This window comes from Ailuropoda melanoleuca, unplaced genomic scaffold (genome assembly GCF_002007445.2).
Source record: "Ailuropoda melanoleuca isolate Jingjing unplaced genomic scaffold, ASM200744v2 unplaced-scaffold9607, whole genome shotgun sequence".
Lineage (NCBI taxonomy): Eukaryota > Metazoa > Chordata > Mammalia > Carnivora > Ursidae > Ailuropoda > Ailuropoda melanoleuca.
The window spans coordinates 431,401-454,019 of NW_023255111.1; the positions used below are offsets into that span (position 1 = coordinate 431,401).

General features: G+C 40.5%; 1 protein-coding gene across 7 annotated transcripts in view; it reads right to left on the bottom strand.

The window, feature by feature from the left end:
* Positions 1-22,619, bottom strand: part of ARHGEF9 (Cdc42 guanine nucleotide exchange factor 9) — a 228,662-nt gene that overhangs the window by 173,470 nt on the left and 32,573 nt on the right. For 2 of the 7 annotated variants that reach the window (XM_019792631.2, XM_011237905.3), the window contains exon 1: positions 24-856. The exons of 2 other annotated variants lie outside the window; for them this stretch is intronic. Coding sequence is in view for 2 of the 5 variants with exons in the window: in XM_034653526.1 (XP_034509417.1) it covers positions 17-25 (9 nt within the window). In the remaining 3 variants the exon portion in view is untranslated. Of the gene's footprint in view, positions 1-12; positions 857-888; positions 1,010-22,619 lie in introns of those variants that run through there. 3 more of the 7 variants (XM_019792630.2, XM_034653526.1, XM_011237903.3) reach the window with 3 other exon arrangements.

The window sequence follows — 22,619 nt, forward strand, 5'->3', positions numbered from 1 at the left end:
GAGAGAATATACCAACGTCATACATATCACAGCGAGGCCATGTTGAAGCTCAAAACGTTTTCCCCCCTGAGTAAGAAAGCTTGCTCTTTCTCTCCCTTTCTTTCCCTGTCTCTGTCTGTCTGACTCTTTTTTATTCTCGGTGGTTCTTGGGATGAAATCAAAGCGAGAGTTCGCAACAGCTCAGGAAGCTGGACTCCATTCAGCGCGTTCCCAGGAAGAACATGAGTATGACATTGACAAGCAGGAGGACTACGATCACGGCAAAAACAACTACAGTTTGCACATCCAGGGTCATGGTGCAATGCAGAACACTGTAGTGTTCCAAGTGGGGGGCCGGCAGATTGGGAGATGTCAGTCTCTGTTCTGTCAGACTGTCCATACAGCCACCATGCTAGAAAGGAGAGGAGGAAGTCGGTGGTTGGGGAAGGGCTGGGTTTGGCGCCCGAGTTTGGTATGGGGGGGGGGGATGGGGACAGGGGAGATTGCTTTCCCCCTTCTCAGGATTAAGCTGATCTTTCTTCCCTAGCTGAGAAATCTTAGCTCGCGCTGAAGTCGGCAGAGTCCAGCATTCTCTCTCGGGCGCCAAGCAAAAGGCAAAATCCTGGCTTTCAAAGGGAAAGGCGGGAGGAACCAGTACGAGGTTCTCCTGCGCCTGCTCGGTTGTCTGTCCGGGCGTGCGTCTGTCCACCTGCCTGGCTACAGGTCAGTCTCGGTCTCCCCTACTCCCTCTAGGTCGTTCGCTTTCCTAGTTTCCTCGTTTTTCTAGCCTGCTTCCTTGGTCTCTCCGCGGTGCTCCCGGGTTCCAGCCTCTCATTTAAAACCTGCCTTGCTGGCTCTCTCCCTCTCCTCTCCCCACCCCCCCAGCCCGTAGGCGGTGTTTTTATTCACCTAGCGACTGTGGGCGCCTGCGTGAGGAGCAGCCGGAGCTGCTGACAGTCCCCTCGGCCAATAGCAGATGCTGCAGCGGTGCGTTTACTCGCTGGGTGGGGCGGGACTTCAGCTGGCGTGCTAGCCCCGGCAACCAATCGGAGGACCCAAGCCTTCCCTTCCCCCCCACCATTAGCGTGAGCCAATGGCCGCCGGCTCTGGCGTGGGGGTGGGGACATTGTTGGGGGTTGGGAAATTGTTGGGGGTGGGTTGAGGGGGATGTAGGGAGAGGAAGTGGTCAGGTTGCACACAGAAGTGGGAGGAAAGGAGAGGGCGTGGCGGGGAGAGGGAGAAGGAGGAATAAAGGGAAGACTAATGGAAGCAGGGGAAAGAGAGGAAAGATGGGAAGGAGGGAGAAGAGATAGGGGATAAGGTTAAGAAAAAGGGTGAAGGAAAATAAGGGAAGAAAATGGTTGAAGAAGGGGGAAAAGGAACGGGAAAAAAGGGATAAATAGGTAGGGAGGAGGCATACCTTGGCATCCACTTATTTTGGAGTCTAGGCCAAGGAGGAAGCAAAGGTTCCTTTGGCCACTGCCTAAGTATTTACTGGCAACTCATAATTAGCAATACACATTCAAAAAACCAGTGCTGTCAACAGAACCACAAAGACACACTACAAATTATCCAAAATCCAATTCTATTTGGCCTTCTCTGATACCCCTACACTTGCAGGTGAATATCCTTTCCTGTTTATGGTTTCTTGAGAATATGACTGCACTCTTACAGCAAGCTAGGTACAATGGAGAGAAGCCAACTTTGCAACTGAAAAAGCCTCTACAAAACTTGCAATATGCTTGTAATCACTATCCTGCTCTGTGTTCCTGATTCTGTGTCTGGAACTAGGGAACAAGCCCCGGACAGGAAGGTTTCAGATTTACTCCCAGCCCTACTTTAAGCTTGCTTTATGACTTTTGGGCACCTCCTTTCCCCTCTCCTGGCCTCCATCTCCCTTCTGTCACATGAGGACTTAGAACTACCTGAAAATTCAGTGAAAGCTCTGAACCCTCACCTCAGAAAAAATACATGCAATTTCAGCAGGTTCCTGGGATCTCAAAAACCCAGGAATCCCTTATACAGATCTCTAAGGGCCCTTCTTCCTCTTACATCCTAGGACTGTAAAAATAAACAGATAGATATTGGTGGGGGGTGGGGGTGGGGCAGAAACTAGATTAGCCACTAGTAGAACAAATTAAGTTCTGAAACTCCTGGAATATTATAGAATTTAAGAGGAATGAGAATTGCTATTTATTCTCTAGAAATCGTTGAGGCTAGAACAGTCACTCATCTTAACTAAATGACTGGAAATTCTGAATGAATGCAGGTCATAAACAAAATGGCCCCTAGCCCTACAGGATAGAATGAAACCCAAAGAAGTCCCCATTTCAAAGGTTTGGGCTTATAACACCACCTACGAATGACTCATGCCAAAACAAACAACATAAAACCCTGAATCAGATCAAGATTCTAGATTATCAATTTATAGAACACACAGAGAACAGAAAAACATATTAAACTGCAATATGGAGCTAAAGACTAAAAAATAAAAATAAAAACAAAACAACTACAGGACGAACAACCTGGATTTTTAATAAATAAATAGGAAAAAGTTTGACTTAGGTGGAACTTGTGCAGAAGCGTGCATGCACACACACACGTGTGATATTTAAGAAACAACTGGAAATTTGAACAGGCTGGACACTTGGTGATAATAGGAATCACTATTATTTGCTTAGATGTTATAATGATATTGTGCCAAAGTTTAACAAAATGAGGGCAAGAGGGGTAATTTTTTGACCTTTAATTTGGCAATGATTTCTTAGATATGACATGAAAAACACAAGCAACAACAACAAAATAGATAAATTGGACTTCATCAAGATTAAAAACTTTTGTGCTTCAAAGGATATTATCAAGAGTATGAAAAGACAACACACAGAATGGAAGAAAACATTTGGAAGTTATATATCTGATAAGAAACTTGTACCTCGAATATATAAAGAGCTCGAATATATAAAGTCAATTATAAAAAGAAGAATAACCCAATTCAAAAATTGGCAAAGGTTCTGAATAACATTTTTTTCCAAGAAATAGTCAATAAGCATACGGAAAGATGCCCAACATATTAGCCATTGGGAGAATGCAAATCAAATGCAGGAAATGCAAATGCAGGGTATTTATTACAGCATTATTTGTAATAAGCCCAAGAATGGTTATAATAGAAAAGCTAGATGTGGAAAAATCAGAACCTTCATAGCACTGCTGGTCAAAATGGTTGAAGCTACTTTGGAAAACAGTGTGGTAGTTCCTCAAAAAGTTAAACATAGGTATACTATTTGACCCAACAATTCCACCTCTATGTGTATACCTAAGAGAAATGAAAAAAAAATGTCCACACAAAATCTTGTACATGAACGTTCATAATAGCATTACTCACAATAGCCAAAAGATGGAAAAAACTCAAATGTCCATCAACTGTTAAGTGGATAAACAAAATGTGATGCAGCCATACAATGGAATATTATTCAGCCATATAAAGGAATGGAGTACTATTACTTCAACAATATAGATGAACTTTGAAAATATCATGCTAAGTGAAAAAGCCAGACAAAAAAGGCTTTTGTATGATTCAATTTACATGAAATGTCCATATAATTGTGGTTTAATGAAGCTTTTGTTTCACTTATATATAAATATAAACGTGCTAGATTGTGATGTAAAATTTATTTCTTTTTTTAAGATTTTACTTATTTGAGAGAGACAGAGAGACAGCACAAGTTGGGGGAGGGTCAGAGGGAGAGGGAGAAGCAGACTCCCCGCTGAGCATGGAGCCTGACATGGGGCTCAGTCCCAGGACCCTGAGATCATGACCTGAGCCGGTCAGACACTTAACCAACTGAGCCACCCAGGCACCCTGTAAAATTTATTTCTTATAGCAGGTAATGCCAAAATAGTTTGAAAGCCACTCTGCTAGATTATGTTGAGACAGATACTAGTGACCAGGACAGTACCATAATGTAAGCAACTGGAATCTTTCTCCTTGCTTTTTTTAAAAAAAGTTTTTATTTGAATTCCAGTTATTTAGCATATAGTGTAATATTAGTTTCAGGTGCACAATATAGTGACTCAACACTTCCATACATCACCCAGTGCTCATCACAAGTGCACTTCTTAATCCCCATCACCTGTTTAACTCATCCTCCCATCCACCTCCCCTCTGGTGACCCTCTGTTTATTCTCCATAGTTAAGGGTATGTTTTTTGGTTTGCTCTCTTTTGCTTTGTTTTGTTCATTTCTTTTGTTTCTTAAATTCCACTTATGAGTGAAATTATATGGTATTTGTCTTTCTCTGACTGATTCATTTTGTTTAACATAATAGTCTCTAACTTCATCCATGTCATTGCAAATGGCAAGATTTCCTTCTTCATTATGGCTGAGTAATATCCCATTGTGTATATATACCACAACTTCTTTATCCATTCATCAGTCAATGGCCACTTGGGTTATTTCCATAATTTGGCTATTGTAGATAACACTGCTATAAACATTGGGGTGCATGTATCCCTTTAAATTAGTATTTTTGTATTCTTTGGGTAATTGCCTAGCAGCGCAATTGCTGGATCATAGGGTAGTTCTATTTTTAACTTTTTGAGGAATCTCCATACTGTTTTCTATAGTGGCTGCACCAGTCTGCATTTCTACCAACAGTACAAGAGAGTTCCTCTTTCTCCACATCCTTGCCAACACCTATTGTTTCTTGTTCTCCTTGCCTTTGAAAGTGCAATTATATCCTACCTCCACTTCATTGTCTAGTGACCCTTCAATCCACTGCAGCCTGGCTTTCACTCCCATCATTTCATAGGAAACTAGAACCTGTCGTGAATATAAACAAATGACCAACTTGTTACTAAATGGCATGCCCAATTTTCCATCTTTATTTTCCCTGACTTCTCTCGCTCTTGATTCCATTGATGCCCTTCTCCTTCCTGAAATGCTCCCTTTGCCTTGGCGACATCATCCACATGACCTGTCTGGTTGTACAGTCTTTACTTCCTGTCTGGATTCTTCTTCATTCAGTCATTAAAGGCCATGATTTCTCAGGGTTCTTCTAATCTCAGTCCCCTTATCTTCATTCCACACTTGCACAGAATAGTGCACCCATCCATTCCTAAAGCTTAAACTACCACCTACACTACACACTGATGCACCTCCTTTCAACAAGTTACTGAACACCAAGGGGAACAAAGTCCTTGCCTGCGTACAGCTTACAGTTCTCTGCTGATGAGTCCCAGGTAGTTCTCTTGAATTCCAGAGATGAATCTCCAACTGATTTCTGGATATTTCCTCCTGAACATGTCATAAGAACCTCAAACTTAATAAGTCCAAAATTGAAATCATCTTCTCCCATCCCTGCCAGCTTCCTCTTTCTCCTGAGTTCCCTGTCTTGTAAGAGTGTCTCCTTGCAAAAAACCCTAGGAGATATCCGTAAGTCTTGCTTCTTGTTTATCTTGCTTCCAGCCAACCAGTCCTCTAACTCCTGGTAATTCTCTTCCTCTTTAATCTCTCTCTCATGTGTCCTTCTTCTGTCTCCCTGTTACTGGTATTTTTAATCAGTTCCTCATCATCTTTGATTTCATTACCATCCATTACTTGGTCTCTAGTGCTGCTCTCTCTCCCCAGTTCAGCCTCTATTCTCCTGCCCAAATTATTGGTCTCAAAAACATTTCTGTTCCTATCAACCCCATGGTAGATACTATAGATTGGCTGCTCAGGATCCAAGCCACCCTCCATCTAGTCTGCCCTCCTATATTGCTGAAAAGCTCAAAACCAAAAACCTACAACAGTCTGTCCTTTCTCAGGCTCCTTTGCATCCAGTGTTCTGGACGTGATTTATTTCTGGTAATCATATGCATATGCACAATATTTGGAAGGAGGTAGTGACGCAGAAGCCATATTTCTGCTGCTTCTGTTGGCAAGCATAGTGATGGAGATGTTAGGGTTCTCTGCAGCCATGCTACTTTTCCATAGGCCCCAGTGTCTGCTCACTGGCTTTGTGTATTTGAGGAACCAGAGAATGGGATGATTTTATTTTATTTTATTTATTATTATTATTATTTTATTTTTATTTATTTTTAATTTTTTTTGTCAGTGAAGATCTGGAAGGTATGATGATACTCTAGTCAATAGTTAAGGCAGTGGCAGATTCTTGATTCCTAGACTTCAGATAAGGTGGTGTGTTTCCAAAGCCCTTGATGCCTCACCTTCCTGCTTGTGGCATGGAAAACAGCTCCCCTGGTATTCTGGGAGTTATTCCTAGAAGCCCAGCCTAAAGGGGGCCCCTCCAGCCCTTCCCCCAATTTTTGAAGCACCTGATTTTCTGCATTAGGACTCTTTCTACTGAAAATAACTAGAATGATTTAATTTCTGCAGCTGAAGCCTGACTTATATAACCCCTCTGTTTAAAGGCCTTCCATAGCTCCCCACTGCCTTAACGGCAAATTTCGCAACATGCCATGTAATGTCTTCCCAATCTGGTATCCTTTGGTCTTTCTAACCTCAGCTTTCACCAGTGCCCTCTCATTCTCCACTCTTCAGCTAAACAGAGCCTACCATAGTTCTCATAACCACCAGGTTCTCTTGCCTCAAGAACTATGCAACTGCTGCTATCCTTCCCCAGCCCCCATCTCAAAGCTCAACTCAAGTGCCACCTCTTCCAGAAGGCTTTCTCTGATGTTCTCACTTCAAAATTATTCTGGATAATATTCTTGTCCCACAGGACCCTGTGTTTGCCCCTCTTAGAATGCTTATTAAACTGTATTATAATTCTTTTTCTTGTTTGTATCCTGCACTGGAATGTGGAGCTAAAAGGGCGGAGACCAGGCCTGTCTTATTCACTGTTTTCTCCCCCAAGCCCAGCATGGTGCCTAACACTTAGCAGATACTTAGCATTTGCTGAATGCATGAATGTCTTCTTCATCCACTTGTTTCCACTCAGAGAGTTATATCTTCCAACATAGAAGGTAAGACATCATGAGACCACAGAAAAAATCTAGTCTAAACACTTATGCTCTAGGTTAGAAAACTGAGGCTCAGAGAATGGAAGCAACATGCCCAAGGTTACACAGCTAATTGCTGGCAAAGCAGAAATCAAAACCTTTCTCTCTTGAGCTTCAAAAGTGCTTTTGAGAGATTTTAGATCCTGGAACATGACATTTAATCCCAGCTCCATCCATGTGCATTTAGCATTCTGAGTGAAGTGACCACCCAACTCTGTTTACAATACATATAAAAAAATTAGACAAGTCCCCCATATTTCAAGCAGCACCATCCCCACCCCACAGCCAACATTTCTGCTGACAAGTATCAAGAAATCAGAGAATTTAGGTTATAGGAAAACCCCACTTCCATCCTTCAATTCCTCCTGCAACATCCCCACTAAATAGTTACCTAGTCTCAACTCTAACACCCACAACAATGAAGAGGTTCTTCTCTCTTAAGACAGTCCATTCATCTCTGGGACAATCGCAGTTGCAAGAAAGTTCTTCCACCTTTGAGCTAGATGTTATCACCATTTCTACCACAGCCACTGCAGAGGAGTTAATCACTCCATGAGATGGTCTGGAATATAAATGCTCCCAAACTCACACCGTAATTACTATAAGCACCCAGTATATTTCTCAGGATCTAAAGACCAATAATTAGATAATAATAAACACTTATAAAGTGTTTACTCTATGCCAGGGACTGTTCTAAACCTTTTACATATATTAACTCTTAATCCTCACAACCACCCTATGAGGTAGATACTATTATTGTCCTTATTTTACAGATGAGGGAACTGAGGCACAGTGGTTAAATAACTTGCCCAAAGTCACATGGCTAGTCAGTGGTAGAGCCCAGATGAAAATCCAAACAGTCTGACTCTAGGGCCTATACTCTTAGACACTGTGCTATATAAATGCCACTAAATAACACATGTCTTATCCTCCAATAGCATCTGACAAGATGTCTCTTGGGTCACAGGAATAAACCATTTCAGTGTTCAATGTTCTGATCTGAATCCCAGTGGCCTACTTCCCAGGTGCAAGATGTTTAAGTCTTAAATCTTTGCCTTCTCTCAGGGAAAAGCCAATGCCTAGTTTTCTGCCTCTCATAGTTCAAATAGCTCCCAAAGTCACACTTCTTCCAGGAAGTATAACCAAGGAAAGTTCCACATTTTATCCTGACCCCTCTGCTACTCACTTATTTCCATTAAACTCCACCCCAGCCACCTAATAATCCCCAATGCTTGCCACAGATAGTCTGAAGATATTAAATCCTGTATGTTCATTTTCTTGGCTACTGATATGACTGATGCTCTTGCACATTTGTGCATGTCCACCCTATTTAAAAGAATCAGCTCCCTGAGGACAGAGACTCCTGGTTAGTTCACTTATTCAGCACAGAGATCACTGCTCCCCCAAAATCAGTTAAATGCAATAAGCACTTATTCTTTTATATTATTATTATTAATTTGTTTTTATTAAGTAAACTCTACCCCAATGTGGGACTCAAACTCATGACCCTGAGATCAATAGTTGCATGCTCTACTGACTGAGCCAGCCAGGTGCCCCAATAGGCACTTTTTCTGACAGCAAAGGGGTACAGAGATGCTCTTAGGAACTTACAGCCCAGTGGGAGACATAGTCACACACCTAATTTCCATGTCATACAGTAAAGTGTCCTAAGCATAATCAGATAATGAATAAAGTTGTTGATGACTACAGAATGAATCATAGAATTTTATACTCAAAATGGGAATAAAAGGTCATTTCCTCCTAAACTCCCTACAGAGGGATACTCTCTACGCCACATGATAAAGTAGGGGAAATGGAAGGGGGAGAAGGAGGAATCACCTACTTTGGTTGCACATGGTTCTAGGCCTTTTAACATACCATTTTATTTAATCCTCCCCAGAAGCCTGAAAAGAAAGAACTGTTATCACTTCTTTAAAGAGTAAGAAACTAAGGTTCAGAATGTTTACATCAACCCATAGCCATGCAGGTAAGATATATTTCCAAAGCCTACTATCTCTGATGAGTTCTGTCCAGCAGCTGCTGGAATATTTCCAGTAAGAGGAAGCTCACTCTGAAGCTTTCAAAGCCATTATTTGTTTTGAGCTGAAATTCGTTATTCTGTGGTTTCAACCATTTGTTAGGACTCTACTATCCTCTGGGCCATACAAAAAAAGCCAAGTCCTAAACAATAGTCCTTTTAAAATGTTTCAAGATATCTATCATGGGTTCAAACTCTGATTCTTCCTGAACAACCCTCCCCTCTGTATACACAAGCACGCGCGCACGCGCGCGCACGCGCACACACACACACACCACTTATTTTCCAAGATAAATGTGACCATTTCTTTAAGCTCTTCCTTGTGGCATGGTTTGCAACCCTCCCCAGGCTGGTTCCTCATCAGTTTGTCCAACATACCTCAGAATACATATCCAGGTGGGAGTGACAATGGGGAGTGGGAATATCATCTCCCTTATCCTAAACACTAGTCCCTAGGAAGAGCTACCTGCGAGCTCACATTCACCTAAAATGTCTGATGCTCATGTGTGCCCCCACCATGCCTTGAGAAGCTCATGGCAAAGTGAAAAACGCAGTAGATAAGAAGTTAAAACTTTCAGATATTAAGTCCAGTCTCTGCTTCTTGGTGGCTGTGCAACCTCAAACAAGTCTCTTAACTTCCTTAAAGTTCAAAAAGCTATGATTTGTTTTCAGTTGTAATTTAACATAAAACATTGTTTTAAAATTTCAACTGCCTTACCGAAGGTGAAAGGCATGAAGTTAGTCCCAAGTAGGGTAACCTGAGGAAAGGGTGATGAGTAATTTGCTTAAGTTAAAGAATAAGGATGCATAGAATTATTTGGTTGTGAAGGGTGGAGTTTCGGAGGGGATCAGATAGGGTTAAGAATTTGACTGTGTCTGGGGGCGCCTGGGTGGCACAGCGGTTAAGCGTCTGCCTTCGGCTCAGGGCGTGATCCCAGCGTTATGGGATCGAGCCCCACATCAGGCTCTTCCTCTATGAGCCTGCTTCTTCCTCTCCCACTCCCCCTGCTTGTGTTCCCTCTCTCGCTGGCTGTCTCTATCTCTGTCGAATAAATAATAAAATCTTTAAAAAAAAAAAAAAGAATTTGACTGTGTCTGAAGACGTTTCTCCAGCTTTCTGTAAGTTTAGCTCTTTCATCTTTTCAAAAAGAATCCTTCCCTGATCACCCTCTTTGAAACTGTACCACTGCATCACTATCCTATTATCATGATTTTCTTTCTAGCCCTATCACTATATGAAAAGTTATATAATTATTTGTTTATTGATTTATTGTCTCCCTTTATAAACTGAAAGCTCCATAAAGGCAGAGATTGTTTTGTTCATTGCTGTATCTCTAGCACATAGAGCAGTACTTGGCATTCAACAAATACATATTTTTTAATGACTGAATAACTAAATTAATGAATAGATGAATGAGTGAATAAAGGCATAGCTCTACTGACTTACAGTGTTGGATGTAGAGGAAATGTATCATGGAAAATATTCTCTACCACATCCTGTGAATACCAAAGTTCCAGTTACAGGCTTAGAATTTCATACCTCTTTGGTTTTCTGTTCCTGGTTGGCACAGACTCCACTCTAAACCACCACCCAGAAGCCCTTCCCTCAAGAATCATTGCCTACACCGACCTCATGTGGCCAAAGACTGAATACGTATTTGAATAAATACCTAGGAACAGCAGTTTCCTCCTTTTCTTTAACATGGATTTATTTCAGGCCTGTTTTGTAGGGGGAGAGCAGCCGAGGGGACTTTTTATTTTATTTCTGTTTCAAGTAAGCCAGTGGCCCAGACAACCTGCCTGTACTCAGGGTAGAAAGGACTGGTTGGAAAAGAGAAGCAAGGGTCTAAAAGCCCCTTCAGAGGAAATACAATGCTTTCCTAGGGGCTCAGATCTTTCTGGGGCAGCCAAACCCAATTGTGCGTCAATTTAAGACTGGGATGGGCAGTGAATGCTTCCCTTAGTATCAGGCCCAGTATTTAGTTTTGGAGCCTAATCTCCTAGATAGTTCCATTTTTGTAATTCATGACTCATTCAACCTGCTACCTCCTCTGACCCCCATGTCCAAATTATTTATTTATGGGCTTTATTTAAACAGTAAACTACTAGGCAGTCATGACACCAAGCACTCATCATCAAATTAAGCATGGGGTTTTGCTCATAGTCTCCCTTTCTTGCTCTTTCTTCTCTCTCCCTGCCGCCAACCCTCTGCTTCAGTTAAGCAGGCCAGGAATAGCCCTAGACTTAGAAGCAGTATAGCTTGATAGCTGAGAACTCAGGCACTAGCCAGCCTGCTGAGGTTCAACCTTAGTTCTGCCAATTGCTGGTTGTGTGACCTGGAACAAGATAATGTCTTTTAAAAAAGTTTTTATGTTAATTCAAGTTAGTTAACATACAGTGTTATATTAGTTTCAGGTGTACAATATAGCAAGTCAACAGTTTCATAAATCAACCAGTACTCATGACAAACCCACTCCTTAATCCCCATCACCTATTTAAACCCATCCCCCCAACAACCTCTCCTCTAGTTCTCCACATTCAAGAGTCTGCTTTTTGGTTTGTCTCCCTCCTTTTCCTTTGCTCATTTATTTTGTTTCATAAATTTCACATTGAGTGAAATCATACGGCATTTACATTTCTCTGACTTATTGCACTTCGTCTTATACTCTCCAGCTCCATCCATTTTGTTGCAAATGACAAAATTCCATTATTTCTCAGGGCGCCTGGGTGGCTCAGTCATTAATTGTCCGACTTTGGCTCAGGGCTTGATCCTGGAGTTCTGGGATCGAGCCCCACGTCGGGCTCTTCCCATGGGAGCCTGCTTCTTCCTCTCCCACTCCCCCTGCTTGTGTTCCCTCTCTTGCTGGCTATCTCTCTCTCTCTGACAAATAAATAAATAAAATCTTAAAAAAAAAGATTCCATTATTTCTTATGCCTGAATGATATCCCACTGTGTGTGTTTTTTGCATCTATGTTCATCAGGGATATTGGCCTGTAATTCTCTTTTGTAATGCTGTCTTATCTGGTTTTGGTATCAGGGTAATGCTGGTCTCATAGAATGAATTTGTAGGTTTTCCTTCCTTTTCCATTTTTTTTAAAGAAAAGTTTGAGAAGAATAGGTGTTAACTCTTCTTTAAATGTTTAGTAGAATGCCTTTGAAACCATCTGGTCCTGGACTTGTGTTTGTTGGGAGATATCCGATCACTGATTCAATTTCCTTGCTGGTAATAGGTATGTTCAAATTTTCTATTTCTTTCTGTTTCAGTTTTGGTAGGTTATATGTTTCTAAGAATTTATTCATTTCTTCTAGGTTGTACAATTTGTTGGCATATAGTTTTTCATAATATTCTCATAATTCTTTGTATTACTATGGTGTTGGTTGTTATTTCTCCTCTATCATTTGAGGTTTTATTTGAGTCCTTTCTCTTTTTTTCTTGATAAATCTGGCTAGGGGTTTATCAATTTTACTGATTTTCTTTAAAAAAAAAAGCAGCTCCAGGTTTCATTGATCTCTTCTATTTTCTTAAATTTCTATATAATTTATTTCTGCTCTAATACTTATTATTTCCTTCCTTCCGCTGTTTTGGGGGTTTGTTGTTCTTTTTCTAGCTCCTTTAGATGTAAGGTTGAGTTGTATATTTCAGACTTTTCTTACTTTTTGAGGTAAGGCTGTTTTACTATAAATGTCCTTTTTAGAACCACTTTTGCTACATCCAAAAGGTTTTAGACCATTTGGTTTTCATTTTCATTTGTTTCCATGTACTTTTTTATTTCTTCCTTTGTTTCCTGGTTGACCCATTAATTGTTTAGTGGCATTTTATTTAACCTCCATGCATTTGTGGTCTTTCCAGAGTTTTTCTTGTGTTGGCCTTCTAGTTTCACAACGTTGTCATCAGAAAAGAGGCATGGTATGACTTTGATCTTTTCAAATTTGTTGAGGCTTGTTTTGTGGGCTAATATGTGATGTATTCTGAAGGATGTTCCATGTGCACTTTCAAAGAGTGTGTATTCTGGTGTTTTAGGATGGAATGTTCTGAATATATCTGCTACATCCATCTGTTCCAATATGCCATTCAAGGCCATTTTTTCCTTGTTGATTTTCTGTTTAGATGATCTGTCCATTGATGTAAGTGGGGTGTTAAAGGCCCTAGTATCATTGTACTATTATCGCTTAGTTCCCTCATGTTTCTTATTAACTGTTTTATATATTTGGGTGCTCCCATGTGAGGTGTATAAATATTTATAGTTGTTATATCTTCTTGTTGGATTGATCCCTTTATCATTACACTGTCCTCCTTTGGTCCTTGTTACAGTCTTTATTCTAAAGCCTATTTTTTTCTGATATAAGTATTGCTACTATGGCTTTCTATTGACTCCATTTCCATGACAGATGTTTCTCCATCCCCTGACTTTCAGTCTGCAGGTGTCTTTAGTTCTAAAATGAGTCTCTTGTATGCAGCATATAGATGGGTCTTGTTTTTTTCTTTTTTTAAAATCTATTATGATACCCTGTGTCTTTAGATCGGAGCATTTAGTCATTTACATTCAGAGTAATTATTGATAGATATGTGTTTGTTGCCATTTTAGTGCTTGTTTTGTGGTTGTTTCTGAAGATTTTCTCTGATCCTTTCTTCTCTTTCTCTCATGGTTTGCTGGTTTTGTATAGTGATATATTTGGATTTCTTGACCTTTATTCTTTCTATATTTACTGGTGTTTTTTAATATATGGTGACCTTTAGATTTGTATAGAACCTGTTCTGCATAAAACAGTCTATATTAAGCTGATGGTCATTTAAGTTTGAACCCATTCTTTACTTCTCTCGTCTCCATGTTTTAGGTATATGGTGTCATATTTTACATATTTTTATTTTGTGAGTTCCTTGACTGATATTTTACAAAAGCATTCATTTTTACTGCTTTTGTGTTTCCTACTTTCATACTTTTACTTTTGGACTTTCCTTTCACTGAAAGATCCACTTTAATAATTCTTGTATGGCTGTTTTAGTGGTCATGAACTCCTTTAGTTTTCATTAGTCTGGGTAACACTCTCTCCTTCTCTTCTGAATGATAGCCTCACTGGATAGAGTATTTTTGGCTGCAGATTTCTCCCATTCAGCATTTTGAATACATCATGCTACTCCATTCTGACTTGGAAAGTGTCTGCTGAAAAATCTCCTGATGACCTTATGGGGTTTCCCTTGTATGTAACTGTCTAATTTCGTCTTGCTGTTTTTTTTTTTTCTTTATCCCTATATTTTGACTTTTTAAAAAGATTCTATTTAATTATTTGAAAGAGAGTGAGAGAACACAAGTGGAGGGGAGGGGCAAGAGGGAGAGGGTGAAGCAGATTCCCCACTGAGCAAGGAGCCTGATGCAGGGCTTGATCCCAGGACCCCAAGATCATTACCTGAGCTTAAGGCAGATACTTAACTGACTGAGCCACCTAGGCACCCCATATTGTGACATTTTAATTATAACATGTCTTGCCATGGATCTTCTTTTGTTGATTTTGTTGGGGGTTCTCTGTGCCTCCTGGATCTGATATCTGTTTCCTTCCCCAGATTAGGGAAGTTTTTAGGTATCATGTCTTCAAATGAATTTTCTGTCCCCTTTTCTCTCTCTTCTCATTCTGGGACTTCTATAATGAATGCTATTACATTTGATGGAGTCAGAGTTCCCTAAGCCTATTCTCATTTTGCATAATTATTTTTCTCTCTTTTGTTCAACTTGATTACTTTCCATTACTCTGTCATCTAGGTCATTAATTTGTTCCTCTGCTTTTTCCATCCTGCTGTTTACTCTATCAAGCATGTTTCTTATTTTGTTTATTTAGCCCTTTATCTCTGCTACATTTTTCCTTATTTCTGTGTTAAGGGTCTCACTGATGCCTCCCATTATTTTCTCAAGTCCAGTGTCTTTGTGATTATTACCTTAAATTCTCTATCAGGCATGTTACTTATGTCTGTTTCAGTTAGGTCTCCAGCGATGGCCTTGTCCTGTTCTCTCATATGGGAAAAATTCCTCTGTCTTCTCATTTTGTCTACGTCTCTGTGTTAGGAAGGGCAGCTAAGTCTCCTCTTCTTGAGGGTAATGGCCCTCTGAAGAAGAGTCTTAAAATACTCTGAAGTGTACTGTCACAAGTTTGCCAGAGCCTGGTGCTTTTGGGAATGTCTCCAATGTGTGCTGCATGTGCTCTGCTATTGTGTTCTGGCCACTTTATCCTTCAGGCCAATTGTCTGCAGAGGCTCTCTTTGCCTCTTATGGGCAGTATTTGGTCCCTGGCCCAGATGTGGTGAGTTTCAAGTAGGTGTGCTGTAGTCTGCTTATGAAATGAGACCTGTTGCCACCACCACCAGAACCATGGCTCTGCTAAACTCCCACATCTGGAAACACAGTGTAAGCAGGGTTTTGGGGTGGTCTTCTGGGGGAGACAGCCCCTGCACTGAGACTGAGGCAAGTGTGACTGGGAAGGGCAGTTCCACTAGTGTATAGGGGCAGGGAGAGGGCTTGGTGTAAGCAAGTTTGTAGTGAATGTCACTGCTGTGCTGTTTCCCACAGGTATCCCTGTGCTTGCTAAGGTTTGGGGGAGGAAAGTGGCACAGGCCAGTTTCTTTGTTCCCAGAGGGGTCTTTCTGTGAATACTGGCACTCTGGGACACACTCCAAGATGAGCAGAAACCTCTCCACTGTGTGCCCTAGGTGCTCTTCAAAATGCTATTTTCAAGCTGTATGTCTGCAGGCTGTTTGCACTGATTTCTCTCTAAGAGCAGCCCCTATGCCTTCCAGGCTCTCCCCAAACCAAGCCCATTGACCTTTAGAACTCCAGGCTTTAAGCCCTGCAGGTTGCAAGAACTGACCAAATTCAGCCCCTCTCACTTTCCAAGACAAATGCTATGATGAATCATTATCCATGTCCTCCACTGTGTGTTAGTCTGTCTCTTGTGCTTCTCTGCAACCACAGCTCCCTCCCCATCGCAGCAGCCATGACTTGTTTTTCTCCCAAACCACATCTCTGCACTTCCTGCCTTCTTCGATGTGATCTGTTCTCTACCTTTAGTTCTGGAGTTTGTTCTACCAGTCTTCAGGTCAATTTCTGGGATATTTACAAGGATTTGATTATTATCTTGCTGTATTCATTTGATGAGGTGAGACTAGGTCCTCCTACGCTGCTGCCATCTTTCCCTCTCTCTTAATTTCTCTGAACTGAACTTTTCTCATCTTGAAAATGAAGAGAATAATATAATGTCCTTCACTCAGAGCAAGCCCCATACACTCACTACCCTAGTTTCCTCATCTGTGAGGCACAGATTCATACAGTTGTTAAGGGTTTAAAGAGTGAATACACGCAAAGCAATTAAAAAATGCCTGGCACATAATAATGTTCAGTAAATACTAACAAATACTATAATTTGAAGGTCTGAATACTATCTCTGCCTTTAATTTTAAACAAATCATTTACTCTTTGAGCCTCGGTTTCCACATCGATAAATAGAAGAAACAAATAATACCTACCAAAGAGTTAATGAAATAAAGGATCTGAAAGTGCTCTATGGGATAAAAATTTGTTTAAAATATGAAGAATTGGGAGGGTGGCAAGATGGTGGAGGAGTAGGGGACTCCAGTTCAACCAGTGCCCTGAATTTAGCTAGATATCTACCAAACCATTCTGAACACCTGCAGAATCAGCCTGAGATGTAAGAAAATATATCTGGATCTCTACAAGCAGAAAATCCCCAGTGGCTGGACTTAAGAAGGGTGGAGTCGTGACCCTGCGGGCAGATATCAGAAGATAAACAGGAGGGGGAGGGAGCCGCCATAAGCTGGCCCCTGAAAAGTGATATAACACCTGAGCACAAAAGCAACCTGTGGGGGGGTGGCAATAACTTGGCAGAGCAGTAGTGGCAGGCCAGGAAGAGCTTGATAACAGTGCTCAAACAAGATCCAGGAGCTGTGGGGGTGTGAATGTGAATCCGGGACTGCTCCTGTGAACCCAGGGCCACTCACTCTATCCTGGGACCGCTCTCAGTTTTAGAAGCACAAAGAGCAGAGATAAGCAGGGCTCCTGAGTTGACAGCTGAGAGGGTGGCTGGGGGCGTGCACCTCCTGTGGGAGACTGTAGTTTTCAGTGGTGCTTACAGAAATGGAGACTATGTGTTCTGGAGGGTTCAGAGAAAAGCAGACTGTGATTTCTCTGCACTGGGTCAAAGGTCTGCCTGCAGACATTTTCTTTTGCTCTGACCCTCAGAAAAGGCACAGAAAGCCCCCAGAGAACAAAAGCTAAAAAAACTGGTTTCCATGGAGCCCAGCCCCCTAACAGGGAGCAGGGCAACTCCTCCCAAGCAGGGTTGCCTGAGAAACAGCAAGGCAGGCCCCTCCCCCAAAAGACAAGCTGCAAGAACAACCCTAGGGTCCCCATAAAGCTATAAAACCCCAACACTGGGGAAAAATAGTATATTGATCTCCAGGCATTGCCTCATGGCTTGTGTATTTTTCAGATACAACCTTTTTTCTCCTTATATTCTTTTTCATGTTGATTTTCTGTTTTTTTCTTTTTACCTTTTTCTCATTTCAACTAGATGTTTAACATAACATAGTTCATAGTAGCTTTTTAACTTGTACTTTTTCATACTTGTATTTTTTTATATAGATATAAGCTTCAATGTAGTCCTTTTTCCCTATTCAATATTACCTTTATATATATATACCAGTTTCATTTTCCCTGTAACTCTAGGAAGTAGTGTCCTCTAACAAACAGAATGAAACACACCCAGGAAGAACTGAAACACCCTACCTTGCCCACAATGAGAGATTATAGTCCCCCCACCCCCTTTTTTTCTCTCCTCTTTTTTTAAATTTAAATTTCATTTGTTTTTATTTTTTAATTTTATAAATTATATTCTTGGGTTTCATTTTGGCTTTGTTTTTTCAGTGGTGGCTTCTGACCACACCAGATTTTCCCAGGGTCCATCTTGCTTAGATTGTGGTAGATATTTTTGACTCTGTACATCCACTCAACCAACCCTCAAAAGAATGAATAGAAGGAGGAATTCCCAAAAAAGAGCCAGAGACAATAGCCTATCCTGCAGACCTAACGGATATGGATATAAGCAAGATGTCAGAGACAGACTTCAGGGTAGCAATTATGAAGACAATAGCTAGGCTTGAGAAAACCATTAGTGGCAATATAGAATCTTTAAGGGCAGAAATGAGATCTAATCAGGCCAAACTTAAAAGTGCTATAAATGAGATGAGTCTAAACTGGATACTCTAACAGCTAGGGTAAATTAGGCAGAAGAACAAATTAGTGATCTAGAAGATAAGCTGATAGGAAGGAAAAGGAGGAGACCTGGGACAAACAGCTTAAAATCCATGAGAACTGACTTAGAGAGATCAATGACACCATGAAACGTTCCAATGTCAAAACTATTGGGATTCCTGAGGGGGTGGAGAGACAGAAAAGACTAGAAGGTTTATTTGAGCAAATCCTAGCTGAGAACTTCCCTAATCTGGGGAAGGAAACACCCATTCATGTCCAAGAGGCAGAGAGGACCCCTCCCAAAATCAAGGAGAACAGACCAATGCCCTGGCATATAATAGTAAAACTCGCTAACCTTAGATCCAAGGAACCCATCCTGAGAGCAGCCAGGGGGAAGAGATTTCTTATGTACAGAGGGAGGAACATCAGAATCACTTCAAACCTGTCCACAGAGACCTGGTGAGCCAGAAAGGGCTGGCAAGGCATATTCAGGGTAATAAATGAGAAGAACTGAGAAGAACGTGCAGCCAAGACTACTTTATCCAGTAAGACTGTCATTCAAAATGGATGGAGAGATAAAGAGCTTCCAAGACTGGCAGAAACTGAAAGAATATGTAACCACCAAGCCAGCCCTGCAAGAAATAGTAAGGGAGATTCTATAAAAGAAGAAAGACCCCAACAGTACTATACACCAGAAATTTACAGAGACAATTCATAGAAACAGGCACTGCACAGACAATAGGATGGCAATAAATACATATCTTTCACTAGTTGCTCGCAACATGAAAGGCCTAAATGCTCCCTTGAAATGGCACAGGTCTGCAGATTGGATAAAAAGACAGGAACCATCCATATGCTGTCTACAAGAGACACATTTTGAACCTAAAGACACCTCCAGACAGAAAGTGAGGGGATGGAGAACCATTTTTCATTCCAATGGACCTCAAAAGAAAGCTGGGGTAGCAATTCATATAACAGACAAATAAGAATTTAAACCAAAGACTGTATTAAGAGATCCAGAGGGATACCATATCATTGTTATAGGGTTCATCCAACAAAAGATCTAACAATTGTAAATATCTATCCCCCCAAAATGGGAGCAGCCAACTACATAGGCTGGCTGTTAACCAAAATAAAGAATCAGATCGACAATACTACATTAATAGTAGGAGATTTTAACACTCCACTTGCAGCATTGGACAGATCATCTAAGCAGAAGATTAACAAAGAAACAAGAGCTTTGAATGACACATTGGACCAGATGGACTTCGTAGATATATACAGAACATTCCAGCCTAAAACAGCAGAATACTCATTCTTCTCAAATGTACACAGAACTTTCTCCAAAATAGATTATATACTGGGTCACAAATCAGATCACAGCTAATACCAAAAGATTGAGATTATCCTCTACACATTATCAGACCACAATGCCTTGAAACTGGAACTCAATCACAAGAAAAAACTTGGAAGGAATTCAAACACTTGGAAGTTGAAGAGCATCCTGCTAAAGAATGTTATGGGTCAACCAAGAAATTAAAAAAGAATTTAACAATTCATGGAAACTAATGAGAATGAAAATACTTCAATCCAAAACCTATGGGATACTGCAAAGCCTGCACTAAGAGGGAAATACATAGCCATTCAAACCTCACTCATAAAATTAGAAAAATCCCAAATGCAGAAGCTAACCTTACACCTAAAGGAGTTGGAGAAGGAACACCAAATAAAACATAAACCAAGCAGGAGAGGAGAAATAATAAAGATTAGAGCAGAGATCAATGAAATAGAAACCAGAAAAACAGTAGAACAGATCGGCGAAACTAGAAGCTGGTTCTTTGAGAGAATCAATAAGATCACTAAACCTATGGCCAAACTTATCCAAAAGAAAAAAAAAGGACCCAAATTAATAAAAGCATGACTGAAATGGGAGAAATCTCCACTAATACCACGGAAATAGAAACAATTATTAGAAATTATTACCAGCAACTATATGCCAACAAATTAAGCAACCTGGAAGAAATGGAAGCCTTCCTGGAAACTTATAAACTACCAAGACTGCAACAGGAAGAAATAGACAATCTGAATAGACCAATAACCAGTAACGAAATTGAAGCAGTAATAAAAAAAAATCACAAAAAACCAAAATGAAACAAAACAAAAAACAAAAGCCCAGGGCCAGATGGCTTCTGAGAGGAATTCTACCAAATGTTTAAAGAAGATTTAAAGAAGACATTTAAGAAGATTATTCTACTGAAGCTGTTTCAAAAAATAGAAACAGAAGGAAAACTTCCAAACTCCTTCTATGAGGCCAGCATTACCCTGATCCCAAAACCAGGCAAAGACCTCCTCAAAAACAATTACAGACCAATATCCCTGATGAACATGAATGCCAAAATACTCAACAAGTTCCTAGCCAATAGGATCCAGCAATACATTAAAAGGATTTGGGGCGCCTGGGTGGCACAGCAGTTAAACGTCTGCCTTCGGCTCAGGACATGATCCCGGCATTATGGGATCGAGCCCCACATCAGGCTCCTCCGCTATGAGCCTGCTTCTTCCTCTCCCACTCCCCCTGCTTGTGTTCCCTCTGTCGCTGGCTGTCTCTGTCAAATAAATAAATAAAATCTTTTTAAAAAAAAAGGATTATTCACCACGACCAAGAGGGATTTATTCCTGGGATGTAAGTGTGGTTCAACATTCACAAACTAATCAACGTGATAGAGCACACTAATAAAAGAAAAGAACCATATGATCCTCTCAGTTGATACAGAAAAAGCATTTGACAAAATTCAACATTCTTTCCTAATTAAAACTCTTCGGAGTATAGGGATAGACGGAAAATGCCTCAATATCATAAAAACCACCTATGAAAACCCCACAGTGAATATCATTCTCAGAGCTCTCAAGAGCTCTCTCATAGAGCTTTTCCCCAAGGTCAGGAACGTGACAGGGATGCCCACTCTCGCCATTATTGTTCAACATAGTACTAGAAGTCCTAGCATCAGCAATCAGACAAAAAAAAAGGCATCCAAATTGGCAAAGAAGTCAAACTCTCTCTCTTTGCAGATAACCTGATATGTTATGTAGAAAACCCAAAAGACTCCACCCCCAAATTACTAGAACTCATACAGCAATTCAGCAACATGGCAGGATACAAAACCAATGCATAGAAATCAGGTTTTTTTCTATACACTAAAATGTAGCCATAGAAAGAGAAATTAAGGAAATGCTTCCATTTACAATAGCACAAAAAAAACATAAAATACCAAGGAATAAACCAAACCAAAGAGGTAAAGGATCTATAGTCTAGAAACTACACAACACTTATGAAAGAAATTGAAGAAGACACAAAGAGATGGAAAAACATTCCATGTTCATTTATTGGAAGAATAAATTTCGTTAAAATATCTATACTTGCCAGAGCAATTTATACTTTCAAAGCCATTCCTATTAAAATACTGTTGGCATTTTTCATGGAGTTGGAACAAACAATCCTAAAATTTGTGTGGAACCAGAAAAGACCCAGAACCACCAAGGGAATGGTGAAAAAGAAATACAAAGCGTGGGGCCTTACGTTGCCTGATCTCAAGCTATATTGCAAAAATGTGATCACCAAAACAGCATGGTATTGGCATAAAAATGGACATATAGATCAATGGAACAGAATAGAGACCCCAGAAATGGACCCTCAACTCCATGGTCAACTAATCTTTGACAAAGCAATAACTAATATGTATTGCATGGTGCACTGGGTATTATATGCAACTAATGAATCATCGAACTTTACATCAAAAACCAGGAATGTACTGTATGGTGACTAACATAATAAAAAAATTAAAAAGAAAAAAATAATATGTAATGGAAAAATATAGTTTCTTCAATAAATGTTGCTGGGAAAATTGGACAGCTACATGCAGCAGAATGAAACTGGACCATTCCGTTATACCATACACAAAGATAAACTCAATTTGGATGAAGGAGCTCAATGTGAGACCCAAATCCATCAAAATCCTAGAGGAGAACATAGGCAGTAACCTCTTTGACATCAGCCACAGCAATTTCTTTCAAGACACGTCTCAAAGGGAAGGGAATCAAAAGCAAAAATGAACGTTTGGGACTTAATCAAGATAAAAAGCTCCTGTACAGCAAAAGAAACAGTCAACAAAACTAATACGGAGCCCATGAAACGGGAGAAAATATTTTCAAATGACACTACAGATAAAGGACCTATAAAGTACTTCTCAAACTCAACACTCAAAAAAAACATAACCCAGGAGGAGAGAAAAGATGGCGGAGGAGTAGGGGACCCCTTTTTCAGCCAGTCCCCTGAGTTGAGCTGGATA